The sequence below is a fragment of the Peromyscus californicus genome, unplaced genomic scaffold, assembly GCF_007827085.1.
Source record: "Peromyscus californicus insignis strain IS unplaced genomic scaffold, ASM782708v3 Scaffold_4__1_contigs__length_199733344, whole genome shotgun sequence".
Lineage (NCBI taxonomy): Eukaryota > Metazoa > Chordata > Mammalia > Rodentia > Cricetidae > Peromyscus > Peromyscus californicus.
In genome coordinates this window covers 57,060,891-57,078,984 of record NW_026294562.1, presented here as the reverse complement: position 1 = coordinate 57,078,984, position 18,094 = coordinate 57,060,891, and the positions used below count along the sequence as shown (strand labels likewise).

At 46.2% G+C, this 18,094-nt stretch overlaps 1 protein-coding gene across 6 annotated transcripts in view; it reads left to right on the top strand.

Moving 5' to 3' along the window:
- Kmt5b (lysine methyltransferase 5B) overlaps window positions 1-16,553 on the top strand; it is a 55,956-nt gene extending 39,403 nt beyond the window's left edge. For 4 of the 6 annotated variants that reach the window (XM_052760661.1, XM_052760663.1, XM_052760660.1 and 1 more), the window contains 5 exons: window positions 1,016-1,182; window positions 1,427-1,446; window positions 1,528-1,664; window positions 4,108-4,304; window positions 12,394-16,553. In XM_052760661.1, coding sequence (XP_052616621.1) covers window positions 1,016-1,182; window positions 1,427-1,446; window positions 1,528-1,664; window positions 4,108-4,304; window positions 12,394-13,862 — 1,990 coding nt within the window. In that variant the 3' untranslated portion in view covers window positions 13,863-16,553. Of the gene's footprint in view, window positions 1-1,015; window positions 1,183-1,381; window positions 1,447-1,527; window positions 1,665-4,107; window positions 4,305-12,393 lie in introns of those variants that run through there. The other 2 variants (XM_052760664.1, XM_052760665.1) reach the window with 2 other exon arrangements.
- The last annotated feature ends 1,541 nt before the right edge of the window (window positions 16,554-18,094 follow it).

Below are 18,094 nucleotides of genomic sequence, written 5' to 3'. Positions count from 1 at the left end.
GCTCTTACCGTATGTCCCAAGAGAAGCAGGCAGTCCCTCTGACAGTTACTTTGTTTGTTTTTTTGAGACAGGGTTTTTCTGTGCAGCTCTGGCTGTCCTGGAATTCACTCTGTAGCCCAGGCTGGCCTCAAACCCACAGAGATCTGCCTGCCCCTGCCTCCTGAGTGCTGGGATTACAGGAGTGCACCACCACCGTCCAACTCTAACATTTCTTTAGAATTTCAATAGTAAAATTTTGAGGAGTCAGGTACCTTAAAATAGAATATGCAGAAGAGCATTATTCCCAAGTAAGCTCCTGGGGTGGGGTATATGTGAAGGTACTCTGCCTCAGATTGTGATTGAGCTGCTGACTAGATCTGGTGGCTCCTGTGTTGCAGGTGACAGGCTTGAGATTAGGGCTCAAGAGCTCACTTTGCAGTAAAGTAGCCACTGGCCTCATGGCGTCCTGGAAATGTAGTCTGTCTCAATGAAGAGGTGCTATATGATAGCCCCACCAGAGTTCACACTGTGTTCTCTTTCTCCTTCATGGTTCCCATAATGACTGCCTGCTGAAATAGTATTTGGGATATGTGGATTTAAAATACATTATTGAGAGGAATTTCACCTCTTCTTCCTTGATTAGGAAACTTAATCTTGTAGTTTGGGCTTGCAGAACACTTCTAGTGCATGGTGTATGCTACTGGATGATGACAAAGTTCTGGGCCCTCATAACCCCACTACTGTGGGACCCATTTGCAAATAATGTAATACTGTACAGCGTGTAGTTGGCCTCTTGCCTCCCATGAGATGCTGGTCCACTCCAGGGTGTTGAGAGTCACAAGTGGCACAGTGCCTGGCCTGGAGGAGCTTCTGTTCTCTTGTGGGAGTAAGGTAGATAAGCAGTCAGGCCGTGGGGCTCCAGAGAGGATGCTCAGGTGGACTCCAAGTCAGTTTCTGCTACTTAGTGGGAAGGCTTATTTTATTAAAAGAAGCCTTATTATAATTACTAGTAATTTTTATCACATATTTTAAATAGGAAACGAAATGACAAAATAGAATTACTGGTGGGTTGTATTGCCGAACTTTCAGAAATTGAGGAGAACATGCTACTTAGACATGGAGAAAACGACTTCAGTGTCATGTATTCCACAAGGAAAAACTGTGCTCAACTCTGGCTCGGTCCTGCTGCATTTATAAATCATGGTAAGCTGCCTTCTGAGGCGTCTGCGCTGTGTGGGCTGGCTGCCCATGGCTAGTGTGGCCTGGCCATACTCAGGGGAGTTTGGAATGGCCATTGTCTTCAGATTTATTAAATATGCCCAGTGTAACTTGAGACTTAAACTGATGGAAATTGTGAAGTTGTCTGGAAAGCCTTTTCAGATTCTGTAACTTCGTGTTTCAGATCTTATCAGCAGTTAATTGACTTTCTCTTTTGGACATTTTTCAGATTGCAGACCTAACTGTAAGGTAAGCATAAAGAAAAACAAATAGCTCAGATTCTGTTTCTGCCTTGGGTGTGAGACTCTTAACAAGTTACTTCTGTTTCAGTTTGTGTCAACTGGTCGAGATACAGCATGTGTGAAGGCTCTGAGAGATATTGAACCTGGAGAAGAAATTTCTTGTTACTATGGAGATGGGTTTTTTGGAGAAAATAATGAGTTCTGCGAATGTTACACTTGTGAAAGGTAAAGGATCAGATTTCCCACTTCAGCTTCATGATGACTGTCCTGATGGTTGTGGTGTTGACCCTACCAGACCAGCCACAGTCTGAGACACAGAAGCAGATGTGATGCAGTTGTTACTAGTGGTCATCATACATAAGTGCTCAGGAGAAAACAGTAAGTGTGGTCTCTGAGGATGTGCAAAAGGAAAAACACGGTGATTATAGTAAATTTCTACATAAGTTATACAAACATCACTAGAGAAATTTTGGAAGATAAAATCTGATAATAGGGACTCAAAAGATCTAAGTAAGCTGGGCGGTGGTGGTGGTGGCACACACCCTTAGTCTCAGCAATCGGGAGGCAGAGGCAGGGGGATCTCTGAGTTAGGCCAGCCTGCTCTACAGAGTGAGTTCAGAGCAGCCAGGGCTGTACAGAGAAACCCGTCTCTGAAAACAAAGGAAGATCTGAGTAAAAAGAACTGTGATGTTATCTGTGAAGATGTAAATACCATTCTTTCATAATAATAAATTGTTTGAGACTTTATTTTGGAATTGACCAAAACTATTTTAAAGCTTATAAAATAGTGTATCTGATGACAACCAAGAAAAAAAAATCTAAAGAACATTAGGGGAAGCCAGGCATGGTAGCTTATTCTTATAATCCCAGTACTTGGGAGGCTGAGGCAGATGCATTGGAGAAAGAAAGTTCAAAGTAAGCCTAAGCTAGATAGCAAGCTCTCTCTCAAAAACAAACATGAAAGAAACCTAGTCCCCAGCACCAAACACAGTAAAAACAAAGGTTAGGGGAAGGCTGAGGATGTAGTCCAGTTGATACAGAGCTGTCTAAAGCACAGGAAACACTGGGAAGATCCCAGAGTTGTATTAGAGGCTGGTGTGGTGGCACATGCCTGTAATCTCAGCACTCAGAAGGAGCGGCAGGAAGATCAGAAGTTCTGGTCATTCTTGGTACATAGAGCATATGAGACCCTGTCTTAAAAAGAAAAAAATTAGGAGAGTTGCCTTAACAGATATGAAAGATGATTATTTATGAAGTGATTGTGATCAAACTTGGTATATTAGTTAGGAATAGACAGTAGCCAACAGTTCTAAAACATGCAAATAGGTATGACATCTTAGTGCACATGGGAGGTGAGCACTGCCTGTCCTTCTGGGGAAAAATAAGCTAGACTCCAAAATAAAGTTTAAAAACCATATAAATGATTAGGAAAGTATCTGCCTAGGGGCTTGAGAGACAGCTCAAAGTTCAAGAGCACTTACTGCTCTTCAGAGGACCCAAATTTAGTCCCTAACACCCATGTTGGCTGTTCCTGCTGCTCCAGGGGAACTGACTCCCTCTTTTGTCCTCTGAGGGTATGTGCATCCATAATTAAAAAGAAAAGAAATCTTTACCAAAAAAGTATTGGAGCCAGGCATGATGACACATGCTTTTAATCCCAGCACACAGAAGGCAGAGGCAGGCAGATCTCATGTGAGTTAGAGGCCAGCCTGGTCTACATAGAGAGATCCTGTCTCAAAAACAAAAGTTTCTGCCTAACTTTAGGGTTTTGAAGATCTTCTTGATAACGTAAGTAGTAAATCCAAAAATGCTTGAATGACCAGATTCAAGTCAAAGGCAAATGAAGAGACATCTCAGCAGCAGAGTGCATACTGCTCTTTTCAAAGGACCCAAGTTCCAGTCCCAGCCCCTGTGTCAGGCAGCTCACAACCCTCAACTCCAGTTCCAGAGGATCTGATGCCACTTCTGGCCTCTCTAGGCACCTCTATGAGCATGTACGTGATCGTAAGCACTTGCACGCACATACACATACATTAATTACCACAAAACATTGAAAACGTTCATGCATGTTTTATAGAAATGTGAGCTTTCAAAGTATGTGTTCATTGCAAGCTTACTGTCAGAGACAGACATGATACAAGAAAATTAAGTGCGAGGTAAAATGGGTAATGTATTTAGTTTTGCTTGCTTGAAAAGAATGTAAATGAAGAATTGGCTACGTAGTGAGTCTACAGATGCAGGTCCACAGGCAGCTAATGAATAATTGAGACAGTCATTATAAGTATAGTTTTAAAAGTGGTTTTTGGGGTGCTGGAGAGATGGCTCAGCAGTTAAGAGCACTGACTACTCTTCCAGAAACCCAGGGTCAATTCCCAGCACCCACATGGCAGCTCACAGCTGTCTGTAACTGCAGTTCAAGGGGACCTAAAACCCATGGCAAAACACTAATTCACATAAAATAAAATTTTTAAAAATGTTTAAGTGGTTTTGGTAGATGCATGCTGGATCTGTCTCCCTGCGAGCTCTAGAACTGGCAGTGTCTAACTGTGATCGAGGTCTCATCAGTTCATCTCAGCCCTTGACCTGATGTGGTCAAGTCCCCTCAGCAGCCAAGCTTGCTTTAAGTAATCTGCTCCATTTGTTTGACCTTTGCTGTTTTCTCTTTCAGACGGGGAACTGGTGCTTTTAAATCCAGAGTAGGACTGCCTGCGCCTGCTCCTGTTATCAATAGCAAATACGGACTCAGAGAGACAGATAAACGCTTAAATAGGCTTAAAAAGTTAGGTGACGGCAGCAAACATTCAGACAGTCAGTCTGTCAGCTCTAACACTGACGCAGACACCACTCAGGAAAAAGACAATGCAAGTAAGTAAGGGAGCTTCCATGAGGTGCTGGTTACATTCTGTAGTGCTTACTGGGCTTGCGTCAGTAGTTTTGAAGCTCTGAATTTGATAGAAACTGGGAGTTGAGGCTTCAGCGGCACTGCAGAGTACTAGAACCGCTTTGAGTCCATCCATAGCAGTTTGTGTCCACTCCAAATTCAGAGCCAACCTCTATATGTAATTCTGAATACTTGATAATTGGATGTTGAAGTATTCAGCATATGTTCCAGGACCATCAAGTTTGAGGAAAATGTTTTCAAGTCATCGGTGATACTGTAATGGTGTTTTAGGCCCTGCAAGAGCTTGGCTAGTTATTCAGGCTGCTCATGTCCTTCCCCAGCCAGTCTAGGAACAGGGTGGACTCAGAGTTCCTTATGCTTCAAGGCCTCCATCTTTTTACTCCTTGCTTAGCATATTTTGAAGTGAGTCAACGTGGTTCACTATGCTCAGAAGTGTGCCAGAGGAGGATCTGGATTTGGCTGTGTTGTGGGGTGTGTGATGACCATCACTGTGGTTCACTATGCTCAGAAGTGTGCCAGAGGAGGATCTGGATTTGGCTGTGTTGTGGGGTGTGTGATGACCATCACTGTGGTTCACTATGCTCAGAAGTGTGCCAGAGGAGGATCTGGATTTGGCTGTGTTGTGGGGTGTGTGATGACCATCACTGTGGTTCACTATGCTCAGAAGTGTGCCAGAGGAGTGTCTGGATTTGGCTGTGTTGTGGGGTGTGTGATGACCATCACTGTGGTTCACTATGCTCAGAAGTGTGCCAGAGGAGTATCTGGATTTGGCTGTGTTGTGGGGTGTGTGATGACCATCACTGTGGTTCACTATGCTCAGAAGTGTGCCAGAGGAGTATCTGGATTTGGCTGTGTTGTGGGGTGTGTGATGACCATCACTTTGGTTCACTATGCTCAGAAGTGTGCCAGAGGAGGATCTGGATTTGGCTGTGTTGTGGGGTGTGTGATGACCATCACTGTGGTTCACTATGCTCAGAAGTGTGCCAGAGGAGTATCTGGATTTGGCTGTGTTGTGGGGTGTGTGATGACCATCACTGTGGTTCACTATGCTCAGAAGTGTGCCAGAGGAGTATCTGGATTTGGCTGTGTTGTGGGGTGTGTGATGACCATCACTGTGGTTCACTATGCTCAGAAGTGTGCCAGAGGAGGATCTGGATTTGGCTGTGTTGTGGGGTGTGTGATGACCATCACTGTGGTTCACTATGCTCAGAAGTGTGCCAGAGGAGGATCTGGATTTGGCTGTGTTGTGGGGTGTGTGATGACCATCACTGTGGTTCACTATGCTCAGAAGTGTGCCAGAGGAGGATCTGGATTTGGCTGTGTTGTGGGGTGTGTGATGACCATCACTGTGGTTCACTATGCTCAGAAGTGTGCCAGAGGAGTATCTGGATTTGGCTGTGTTGTGGGGTGTGTGATGACCATCACTGTGGTTCACTATGCTCAGAAGTGTGCCAGAGGAGGATCTGGATTTGGCTGTGTTGTGGGGTGTGTGATGACCATCACTGTGGTTCACTATGCTCAGAAGTGTGCCAGAGGAGGATCTGGATTTGGCTGTGTTGTGGGGTGTGTGATGACCATCACTGTGGTTCACTATGCTCAGAAGTGTGCCAGAGGAGGATCTGGATTTGGCTGTGTTGTGGGGTGTGTGATGACCATCACTGTGGTTCACTATGCTCAGAAGTGTGCCAGAGGAGGATCTGGATTTGGCTGTGTTGTGGGGTGTGTGATGACCACTGCAGAAGGCAACAAGCCGGGTGAAAAGGAGAAGGAAGCAAGCTGTGAGCTGCCAGTTTTATGTTGGTGGACTATCTAATAGAAATTGGGGGTGGGGGTGGTGAATAAACAAAGAGAAAAGGGAGAGAAGAAACACCACATAGGTCACAGGTAACACAGCAGTTGTGGAGCTTGAAGTGTGGGACATCTGTGGTTGCTGTCCTTCATCTGGGTAATACTAGTGTTCTCTAGATGCCACTGCAACAGCGGGTTCTCCTGTCGGACTTGTCTCGACCAGAGTCATCTGTGAGAATGGTTTGCCTTGGTTGCCCACAGAGTGCCTATTCCAGCACTCTGGTGTCCAGTGACTCTGAGCACTTAGGAGCCCCCTCAGGCACTGGGTGTTCCAGGATCTTCTCCATGCCTGCAGTCGTTTTCAGCCCATCCACAGGTGCTCCCTTCCCTTACAGGAAATTTTGAAGAAAGGGGAAGGTGTCTCCATGATGGCAAATGCCACTATGTGAATATCTGAATCTACTTGCTACTTGAAGCCCAAGGCCAGGTGTGACCTCCAGTATAAAAGCAATAGTGTAGCTTATGTTCACACTTCTTAGCTGAGGCCCAGAGTGAGCAAAGAGGAGGTGTTAGTCTCTCATTCACTGTTGACTGTTGGTGCTATTAATAAAGGCAGTGTAATGAACTTTGTTTTCTTGAGTCTGCTTCCTTGAAGACACTGGAGGCTTGTGAAGCCCATTTCATAAATACTTACATGGAAACACTGAGGTGTTTGCTGCCATCCAGACAGCCAGAAAGCTGCCCTCAGAGAGAGTTCCTGTGTTTTTTGTGGATGAACGTGATCACTAGAATATACATTATAAATTCAGTACACTACTTAGCTTAAATACTTTTTGAGTATTTAAATACAAATAGTTTCTGGAGGTGTTGTGTGTCTAGTATGTTACGACATGGGAAATATTTATTACTAAATCCAGTCATTTTGGAGAAGTACCAAAATGTGGATGGTTCTGGACCCTCCTGGAGAGCTTATGCCTCAGCTCCAAGACAAGTGCAGTGTCACTGCGGAGCTGACTTTGACCCAGTTTTTTCTCAAGGGCAGAGAGAATGCATAGCACATTTGAGCTGTCGTCTCAGCATCTTAGAATAGGAAGTTCACCCTTGCTAGTGGCTGCTTGTGTTGGGTGGTTGGTTATTCAGAATGCCTTTTTCCTACATGAATGTTAGAGTACGCCAGAGCTTACTGCCAATGATCTGTAGGCATGGCCCGGGGTTCAGAAGGAGCCATGGCTTGGGTATTCTTTTGCCACTCTCGTGTCTGGCTATAAAGATGGTGCCACAGTGCCTTAGGATTTTGATGACATCTAGAAATGTATGTGTCAGCCACACAGTGTGCGTTAAATCATGTTTATATGAGTACTTTTCTGTTTCTTGCATACCCATGGCACTTGTGTGGAGGTCAGAAGACAAGTCAGCCCTTTCCTTCCACTATGTTGGTCCCAGGAATAGAACTCAGGTCATCAGGCTTGCCTGCAGGTGTATTTACCTATTCTGTGTTGTTTTTAAAAGACAAGGTCTTACTAGATAGTCCAAGCCATACACTCAGGTCCTCCTGCCTCACTTTCCAAGTGTTAGTATTTACAGATGTTGGCCCTCGCTTGCCTTCTGACATATTTTCTTCAAGGCTGTACTTTCTGGTGTTTGTGCTTCACCTTTACCCTGTAAAAAAAAGGAAGTGAGCCGGGCTGTGGTGGCGCACGCCTTTAATCCCAGCACTCGGGAGGCAGAGCCAGGCGGATCTCTGTGAGTTCGAGGCCAGCCTGGGCTACCAAGTGAGTTCCAGGAAAGGCGCAAAGCTACACAGAGAAACCCTGTCTCGAAAAACCAAAAAAAAAAAAAAAAAAAAAGGAAGTGAGACGAAACAGGCGGAGAAAAGCTAGCGAGCCTAGTGTGTATGCTTTTGCCCTGCCTGCTTCTCTTTCCCCTGCCTTCACTTGCAGTTCGGCAGCAGGTGGAGGTCCTGCTTTGAGAGGTATTCAAGGCAACATTGCTACCTAGGCATGAGAAAAATGCTCTTCCTCGACACAAGACCTGAGAGATGATGTGCCAAGAACTTTAACTTGGCTTTCTGCTTTAGTACCCAGGAATAGAGGCAGCAAGAAATCCCATGTTTAAAGTGAGTCCTCCAGTCTGAGTCCCAGTGCCCTTTGGAGCGTCCCGGATTTCCAGGCCTTGGTGCCTCACTGTCTCCCACATGAAGACTCAAGCAGCACCCATAGCTGTTGACAGTCAGTTATTCATATCATAAGCTAGTACAGGACCCAGCAGACACGGCCAGTAGAATGAGTTGATGGGGACTAACGGAGCACCTGGCTGAGCATGGAGGCAATGCTGCCCGTCTCACTGACTGATACTCCGGCCAGGCCTGCCTTTCCACACCCTTCCCATCGCTCTTTCCAGGTGGCCTTTGCCAGTAGGTCATGCAGGGCCAAGGGACTTGTGCCTGGTAAACAGGAGACTTTCAAGTGCTACCAAGGGTTTTCTGGATTCTGACCTAGACATGGCCCTTCGTACAAACTTGATTCGCACGCATTGCCAGCCTAGCTTGAGAGCTTAAGACGGCACTGATGTTCTTTTGTCATGCTTCTTTATGGTACACACTAAGTGTCATACTTACGGTTTAAATGACACCTAGGAACCACCACAGTCAGTAGCCGTACAGTGTCTCCTAAGTTAGAACTGAAGCCATAATACAGGCAGCATAACGATAATCAGGAACTCAGGGTCTAGAGCTGAAACTAAGCTCAAGTCCCACTTCTCAGCCGATAGAGATTTGGGATCTACGAGCCCATGTGAGCTTGGTTCCTTCATAGGTGTGGTAAGAGCCACTTTAGGTCATCATATGACTTATGCAATGCCTAGCATGTAGCAGTTGGGAGGAATGTATACCCCACCAAGGTACCATCCAGGTTATGCATTTGGTGTTTATTGATCAAAAGAGAGTAGCTTCAACAAGGACAGCAGGGGCACTCCTGCCTCTGTGGATCTCAGGACCCCGAGTCTTCATACACTTTGAAGTGGTTAACTCAGTTTGTCATTGTGGCCACCAGCTTCCTCCTCTAGCTAGACTTAACCTCACTGAATCCCCATCCCCACCCCCACCCCCACCACACACAAATGAGCTTAAAAGTCTGCATGATTGGCCCCTGGTGCTAGGAAAGACTCAGTCACAGTTCTCTGTTCATTTCTCTCAGTGAACTTACCTTTTCACTGGACTTTGGATGAGATGGTACTTTTCTTTTTTTTTTTTTTTGCTTTTTTTTTTTTTTTTTTCCGAGACAGGGTTTCTCTGTGTAGTTTTGGTGCCTTTCCTGGAGCCCGCACTGTAGCCCAGGCTGGCCTCGAACTTACAGAGATCCGCCTGCCTCTGCCTCCCGAGTGCTGGGATTAAAGGCGTGCGCCACCACTGCCCAGCGAGATGGTACTTTTCAAAGAAACCATGACAGACACATGAGGGCAATAACTACTGAAATAACGTGCCATCAAATGCAATCCATTTTGTGCTTGCTTCAGATCACAAACACAAGCACTTTGTCAGTGGTTCCCACTGCTAGCAACAGGGAGTCTAAGGAAGGAGGAGGGGCTGGGAAAACCCAGAGTCAGAATCACCTTAAAATGGAATTCAGCCAATGGATTATACTTACTAGGGACTAAGTACAGAGAGAGAGCCTTGGGTGCCAAGCGAGTCCAATCAGAAGATGCTCCGTAAAGGATGTGCTGGCCAGGTAACGCATGTCCACAGCAGAGGGACTTACATGCACATGCCCACAAGTGGGGGGGCATTAATCAGAAAGCCTGTTGCTTCTGTAGAGGGAGAGAATAAGGGATGTGACTTAGCTGAAGATTTCAGGCTTTATTCTCAGGGCACTGGGTCAGTAAAAAGGTTAGGTCCAGACTGACATGAGATAGGACAAGTTATTCTGGCTTTGGAGGAATGAGAGACAGGGAAGTACCATGCATGATCTAGACAGGAGATAGTGGCATGTGGAACAGAAGCAGATGGATTCCAGTGACACTACAGGGGTAGATGCTGCAGAACAAGCAAGTGACTGTATGAGGCAGTTAAGGAAGAAGAGTCAAGGATGGTGAGCTTCCTGCTTCAGCAGTGGGCAGATAGTAGGCATCTAGTGATGGGCAGAACTGAGGGAGAAGCTGCCAGAGCTCTAGGAGACAGTGCAAGCCTGTCAGCTCTGGAGCAACTTCGGTCAGTTGTTAGCCGACTGGATATGTAGTCCAGAAGAGAGGGGCTAGACGCTTGGAAATTGCCAGAGTCTGAATGGTGGTAACTGTGGACGGGTAATAACCTGTCACCTGGAAAATTATATTCAAAGGGCTTGGGCTGACAGATGTGTGAAGAATGATGGGTGGGCTGCCAGGGCCAAAGGAAGACCATGAGCATATGCCCAGAGGAGATGAAAATGGTTACCCTAGTCCAGTCTCTAGAAATGAAAGAGAAAAGGGCAGAAAAGTGTACACTGGTTTTATGCCATGGTCCACCTAGCAGAGGCTATCCCACCTGAGGGACAGAGTCCAGGCTACAGAGGGGTGCTGACAAAAGTCATCGTGTAGGTTGATTGCCTAAAATGAAAGATGAGAGACTGCAGAGCCTGGAGTAGATCTGAAAGAAGCCTTGTTTGAGAAAGTATAGCAAAGGAGAGGTGCAGTCTCTTGGGTTGTGTCTGGAAGCAGCCAGAACATTAATGTGTTTATATGGCTTGTCGAACCCATCCATTTGCTAAAGTATTCCCCAAATGCCCTGTTTTTTAACACACACATATGTAAGAAAGAGCAAGTGTGCACAGTTCTAGGACTTTCAGGTCAATAAGTCACCCAGCCTTGAATCCCATCCAGACTTCACTACATAGCTCTAGAAATAAGTCGTATCTATCCTTGGCAGCACCCCACACAGATAGGTGGATACTTGGTCCACTCGGCAGCTCTCATCGCTGTGGACTTGGCTGGTTTGGGTATCCTGTAGCTGCTGGCAGGCCAGTGCCTGAAGTAGATAGCCTTCTACCCCTGGTGGATTATCATTTCAGAATGCTTGTTATACATTCTTGTACCTTTCTGTTGCTAAAGAGTACTGCAACTCCTTGTTTTGCTGTGTGGGAAGAAGGAACAAGGCTGCCCCATGCTTCTTCCGGCTTTACCCTGGTCGTTTGTGAGGGTGCTGATCACTTGGTCACCACAGCTTCTCAGCTGACTAGTTTTAATAAAGGATTTGTTTTGTTTTTTAACTGGAACTGAGAGAATTGAGTAATTAAAAAACTGACTAATGTCATTTGTCTTGCTGTTGCTGTCATGCCATCTGCGAAGCGTCAGCTTGGGGATGTAAATGTAGAGAAAAATTAAGACAGCAGGGTAAAGGTAGACCACCATGGCAGCATGACCTTGGGCCACAGAGCCTCCTGAGAGGCACTCAGCTGTCACCTAAGGTTATACAGCTTTTCTGTCTGTTTGGGAGGCAAGAAGTTAGATCTGTTGTCCTGAGTTACTTGTTGCCATCAGGGATGCACTGTAGGGCTGGCGCTGCAGCTCTTGAGCTAATAGTCACTTAACTGTGGCTTCTCATCCTAACGAGTGAGGGGAGCAAACAGCATATGATAGTGGCCTTCCTTACTGATGCATGAGTACTGGAGAAACCAACATATGATTCTTAGAATCTGACCTGTTTGAAACCATTGGAGAGAATGTGTCTCCTAAAGTCCAGTTGGCTAATGTGTCTCATCTCTCTGTTACTGTACTAAGTAACATACTTTGGGTAAATTTAAATAGTGATTAAGAGTTCAGGAGAGAAGCTGGGTATTGCATCACACACCTATGACCCCAGCACTTGAGAGCCAGAGGCAGGAGGATTACTGAGAGTTCAGGGCCAGCCTGGTCTATCAAATTCTAGGCCAGCCAAGATGTACATATGATACACACACACACACACACACACACACACACACACACACACACACACACAATGAAGGTAGAAACTGATTTTTCATTTACCTTCCTTTCAAGAAGAACTACTTAGCCTGGACCAGTAAGCCCTGATAGAAGAGATACCCAGAAGCAGCAGCCTGGGCCCTTGCCTTGAACCATGACAGAGGCAATGTAGGGAGACTCTGCGGTGAGACTGCCTGAGTCCTGCCTTAGACACGTGTGTGTCAGCAGTTTGTAGCTGATGATTTGCCTTGGGGATTGTTTAACCATGTCACATTGCAGTACCGAGCTGGTTTAATTTTTTGTTGTTGTTGTTTTGTCTCAACTTCACAGCTTCTAACCGAAAATCTTCAGTTGGTGTGAAAAAGAGCAGCAAGAGCAGAGCACTGACCAGGCAGTCCATGCCAAGAGTCCCAGCTGCTTCCAACTCTACCTCACCTAAGCTAGCGCACATGAACAATTCCAGGGTACCAAAGAAACTAAGAAAGCCGGCAAAGCCTTTACTTTCCAAGATCAAACTGAGGAATCACTGCAAGCGGCTGGACCAGAAGAGCACATCACGGAAGCTCGAGATGGGCAGCTTAGTGCTTAAGGAGCCCAAAGTTGTGCTGTATAAAAGTTTGCCAATTAAGAAAGAGAAGGAGCTGGAGGGGCCAGTCCATGCTGCAGTGGGGGGCGGGTGCTTGACCAGACACGCTGCCAGAGAACACAGGCAGAACCCTGGGAGAGGTGCTCACTCGCAGGGCGACAGCTTGCCCTGCGCCTACACAACCCGGCGCTCGTTGAGGACAAGGACAGGTCTGAAGGAGACCACTGACATCAAGCTTGAACCAAGTCCCTTGGATGGCTATAAAAATGGCATTCTGGAACCTTGCCCGGACAGTGGCCAGCAGCTGACCCCAGAGGTGCTGGAAGAACTGGCTCCTGAGAGGGAGGAAACTTCCCAGGAGTGTCCCAAGAGTGACCCGTGCTCGTCAAGAAAGAAATTTCGACAAGGGAAACCCATGAAACACTTAGCAAAGGCAGAGGACTGCAGTCTGGAGCATGGCTTCCCTGGGGAAGATGGGCTGCCAGATTTGCCAGGGCCCCATCCTGACCAGGGTGAGCCCAGTGGCACAGTCGGGGTGCCTGTGAGCTACACAGACTCTGCTCCCTCCCCTGTAGGCTGTTCCATTGTCGCACCCGACAGCTTCACAACAAAAGACAGCTTCAGAACTGCACAAAGTAAAAAGAAGCGGCGGGTCACCAGGTACGATGCACAGCTGATCCTGGAGAACAGCTCTGGGATCCCCAAGCTGACGCTTCGCAGACGGCACGACAGCAACAGCAAGACAAATGACCACGAGAGTGATGGTGTAAACGCCTCAAAAATCAGCATCAAGCTCAGCAAAGACCATGAGAGTGACAGCAACCTCTACGTCGCAAAGCTCAGTAATGGGGTTAGCTCGGGGCCAGGCGGCAGCTCTACCAAGCTCAAGATCCAGCTCAAGCGGGATGAGGAGAGCAGGGGGCCATATGCAGAGGGGCTTCACGAGAATGGAGTGTGCTGCAGCGACCCCCTCTCCCTGCTGGAGTCCCAGATGGAGGTGGACGACTACAGTCAGTACGAGGAGGACAGCACAGATGACTCCTCGTCTTCTGAGGGGGAAGAGGAGGAGGAGGACTGCGAGGACGACTTCGATGATGACTTCATCCCTCTTCCTCCCGCGAAGCGGCTGAGGCTAATTGTCGGCAAAGACTCCATAGATATCGACATTTCTTCAAGAAGAAGAGAAGATCAGTCTCTAAGGCTGAACGCATGAGCTCTCCCTCTTCAGGTGTCCTGGGGGACTAGAAAATAAAAATCCCAGCCACAGCTTCAGTGCAGCACTTCTGTGGTCTCACCTGTAGGCATAATACTGTAGAAAATGTACAGCATCCCGACTCTTAAGTCTGATTTGTGCAGATTTTTATCGTACTTTTTAAATAGCCTTCTTATGTGCAATTCCGAGTTAGAGGGAAAGCCCTGTTGTAAGATAGAGGAGGCTCCAGCAAACTGTCCAGTGACAGCAGCTCTCCACACAGGACCTTCAGACACTAATGTGGTTACACCATGTTGTCACCTGTAAGAGCAAATGCCAGCCTCTTCCATAGATGACTAAGCTGTAGTTAGGGCGGAGCGGAGCAGCCTTGTGGGCAGGGTTTCCAGCATCCGCTCATATCACCAGCAACGACCTCTGGCTTTCGATTTATTTGCTAGATAATTTCCCCCTTGGAGTTGTGTCGGTTTCACACTGGTCACCAACCCAGGTGTCCTGTCCGTGGCCTTCATTATTGTAGAGACCATTGGCTGGAAGTCGGATTGATTTCTTTGAAGAAAAAAAATTAACTTTAAATGCAGTCTTCTGCGTGACAGCTCATTGCAGTACATTATATGTACGGGGCTGGTGGTGTGCAGGATGTTTTCAGAGCAGTTTATTTATTGCTTGTCATGTAAATTAAAGACCGTGTATTTAACACTTTCCAATCCTTTTAGATAAAATTGTTCTTTGCAAGAATGATTGGTGCTTATTTTTTCAAACTTTTGCTGTGAACAGCGTGGCAGCAGCAAGCAGCGTTTGTCTGATGGACTCCAGCTATCTTAATTTGGGTCTTCAAGTTTCTGTTGCACTTGTAAAATGCTACAAGGAATATTAAAGAAATCTATTCACTTTAACTTATAATAGTTTATGAAATAAAAACATGAGTCACAGCTTTTGTTCTGTGGTAACCTATACAAACATTTGTCTTTGGGATTCAATGTAAAGAGCTGAAAACAATGTATATGTTGTAAATATTTGTGTGTTGTGAGAAATTTTTGTCATAAGAAATTAAAAGAACTTACCAGGAAGGTTTTTAAGTTTAGAAATATTCATGCCAATAAAATAGGAAATTATAAATATATAGTGTAAGCACTGCATCAGTGGACGTTCTTGGCTTATGTTAGTTTATTATGAAAATATCAGATTTTTTTTGATTATATTATCAGTCAGACAAAAAGAGGAGTCAGATTTAATTTGTTTTTGAAGCACTTTGAGAAGAGAAATTAATTTTAAGTAACTTAATGAGCAATGTTTGATTACTGCTTTATGTTCAATACCAGGCTTGTTTGTTTCTCTGGATTACTTTACAAATCAAAGAATTTGAGACTCTCAGTTTGTAGCAGGTGTTTGACACCAGTGGGTCTCTTTATTTCCTGGGAAATGTGTCCTTTCAGATACACAGTGTTCCCAAACGACACAAGCCTGTCAGAGGGGACCTGCAGGGAGGGAAAGGTCCAACAGTGTCTCAGTGCTCCACATTGCTGATGACACCTACTAGTGTTTAGCTTGGGGCCACTTGGATCCTTAAGACTGTTGCCAGTAGGTTCCAGTTAGCCGACAGTGAGATTCCTGAGTGTCTTTAGGATTCAGATGTCTTTGCTTCTGTGCATGGTAGAACCCCTGCAATGGTCCTGTGCAGTCTCGTCCTTGTTACCATGCAGCCTGACCTTCGAGTGTCTCTCTCATTTGGAAGCAGGAGGGAGACTGCGTGCCTGTACACACAACCTTTTGCTAGCCACGAAGTAGGGCAGCCCTGTGTCTCTGGACCTCCTGTCCCAAGGCACCCAGAGCACCTTCTATGGTGCTCCCACCTCTCATGGAGCCCCTATGCATAAGTGTGAGCCCCATGCCACCTCCAGGAAGCTGAAGGTGGGCTCAGGAGCCTGCACAGGGTAGCAGGTCACCTCGTTCCCATGTTCACTGGGGCTGTTTGGAGAGGCTCAGAGACTAAATCCTCCCATTTCTTCAGAATCCAACAATAGCCATTTCAGGAATTTCAATCTTAAGGCAAAAAGTAACAAAATAACACATTTCCCATTTCTCCATTTTTAAGCTTAATTTTAGTAACTTATTTATGATGTTTATTTTAGTTTTGTTGTGGCCTCGTCTTTGGAGGCCGACCTTCCCATGGGTCTAAGAGCAGTGACATCGTGAGGAGTTGCTGCCTCTCAGGAGTCGTATGCACAAGCATTCAGCAGCGCTGCTGATGCCTTCTAGGGAACCTTATTTCCGTTTCTCAAGGCAGGGGCCTCGGACTGTTCTCGATCTGCTGTAGAACTTCACTGTGGGGGTGCCAGAACCCACATTCTTGACCAGTCTGGAAGAGGTTACACTCAATAAAACTCTCAGTTTGAGCTTATGCAATGATTGGTAAAGTCTTTGGCAATTGTAAGATTAGGAAATGATCCTAGAAATATATGTAAAGTATTCAATTTTCAATCATTTTTCAAATTACTGTTTTAAATTGTTTTGCTGAGTTGTAATACTTTTGAGATACAATGTATTCCTTGTACTGAAAGAATGAAAAAGGACTTTTTCAGCATTTGAGGTAAGTTCTTTAACGTTTCATTAAAAACATTTTTTACAAATATTTTGTACATGCACTTGCAGTATTGAGGTTAATCATTTTAATAAATTCGGAAATTAAAATGATCTGGTCAGTGTTCACTGTATCTTGAGAAGAAAAGTGAGTCTTCCACCAGATACTTACAGGAAGCAGTTTGTGAGTTGGAGGGAGCCTTTATAACTGGTGACTAGCCAGGCAGTGGTGACATACACCTTTAATCCCAGAACTTGGGAGGCAGATGCAGACAGATCTCTATGAGTTCGAGGCCAGCCTGGTCTACAAAGCGAGTTCCAGGACAGCCAAGACTGTTACACAGAGAAACCCTGTCTTGAAAAACCAAAAAATAATAAGTAACTCTGGTGGCCATGTGTGCACGGTGACTCACTCCCTCAGAGTGGAGGGCAGCCTGTCCTCCCCACAGAAAGGCTGCTTTCAATATCCCAGACCTGTGAGGGCTTTGCCCACAGCAATATTGGAGCCCTTCCACAGCCCAGTTAGCTTGCCAAGTTGCCTGGAAACCTTGTAACTCCCTTCTCACTTTGTCTTACCAGTGTGCAGCCCACTGCCAGATTGAGGTACAAAGACACTGCCAGGCTCTGGTACTTTTGTGGCCCCTGCAAGAGGGCAAGTGAGCTCTTGGCATGCTTGAGAAGGCTCCAGCCTCCTTCCTTAGTGTCCCAGAGCATGTGGGCGTTGGCTAGAAGTAGATCCCAGAAAGTAGAGCAGCCGAAGGCCAGCTATGCGAATGTCCACCCCTCTACCCACCTCTGCCACACTCAACTCTCCAAGATCATTAAGCTTACACATAACCCAAACTGCCAATCTGAGGGCAGGTTAGAAGATGGCTTCCGACACACTATGGGATAGTTACTCTGTGTGTGTCTCCAGATCTTCGAGTTTCCTGCTCAGGCTCAGCCATGGTGGATGAGGGTGGCCCACCGCAGTCTGCTCTTCTGAAAAGCCATGCTTTGCTGGGCCACATAGGCAGGTGCCCCAGTCTGAGGCCTGAAAAGGCATGCCCGTCGTGGCAGGAGTGATGGCATCCTTTTCAAATGTGCTGAGCACCTATTAGGCATCTGAAGTTGGAGAGGTAGGATCTGAGTTAAAACTGAGTGTCTCTTGAGGACAGACAGCCCGGGCCTCCTACACAGGGAGCACTACACCCACGGCCATTTGGCCTCTGTGACCTTAGATAGCAGCTGGGGGTCCCTTTAGGAGGAGCCAGGCTAGTTGGGGAGTAGAGAAGTCTAGCTGAGGAGACTACTAATTTTCTTAAAGGACAAGCAAGCTTAATCTAAGACACAGGAAGCTTCCACGGAGCTAAGAAAGGGGCCGGGAAGAGAGGGGTTACTTCGAGCTGAAGAATAAAGGACGTTAGGAATTTTCTTCCTGGCTCGAAGATAGACAAGGAGTCCACTGGGCTGAAGAGATGGCTCAGTTGTTAAGAGCACTTGTTCTTAGCATAGGACCCGGATTGGTTTCCAGCACCCATATGGTAGTTCACAACCTTCAGTAACTCCAGCTCCAGGGGATCCAATGCCCTCTTCTGGCCTCCGTGGACACCAGGAATACATGTGATGTACATACATACATACATACACACATGTAAGTAAAACACCAATGTACA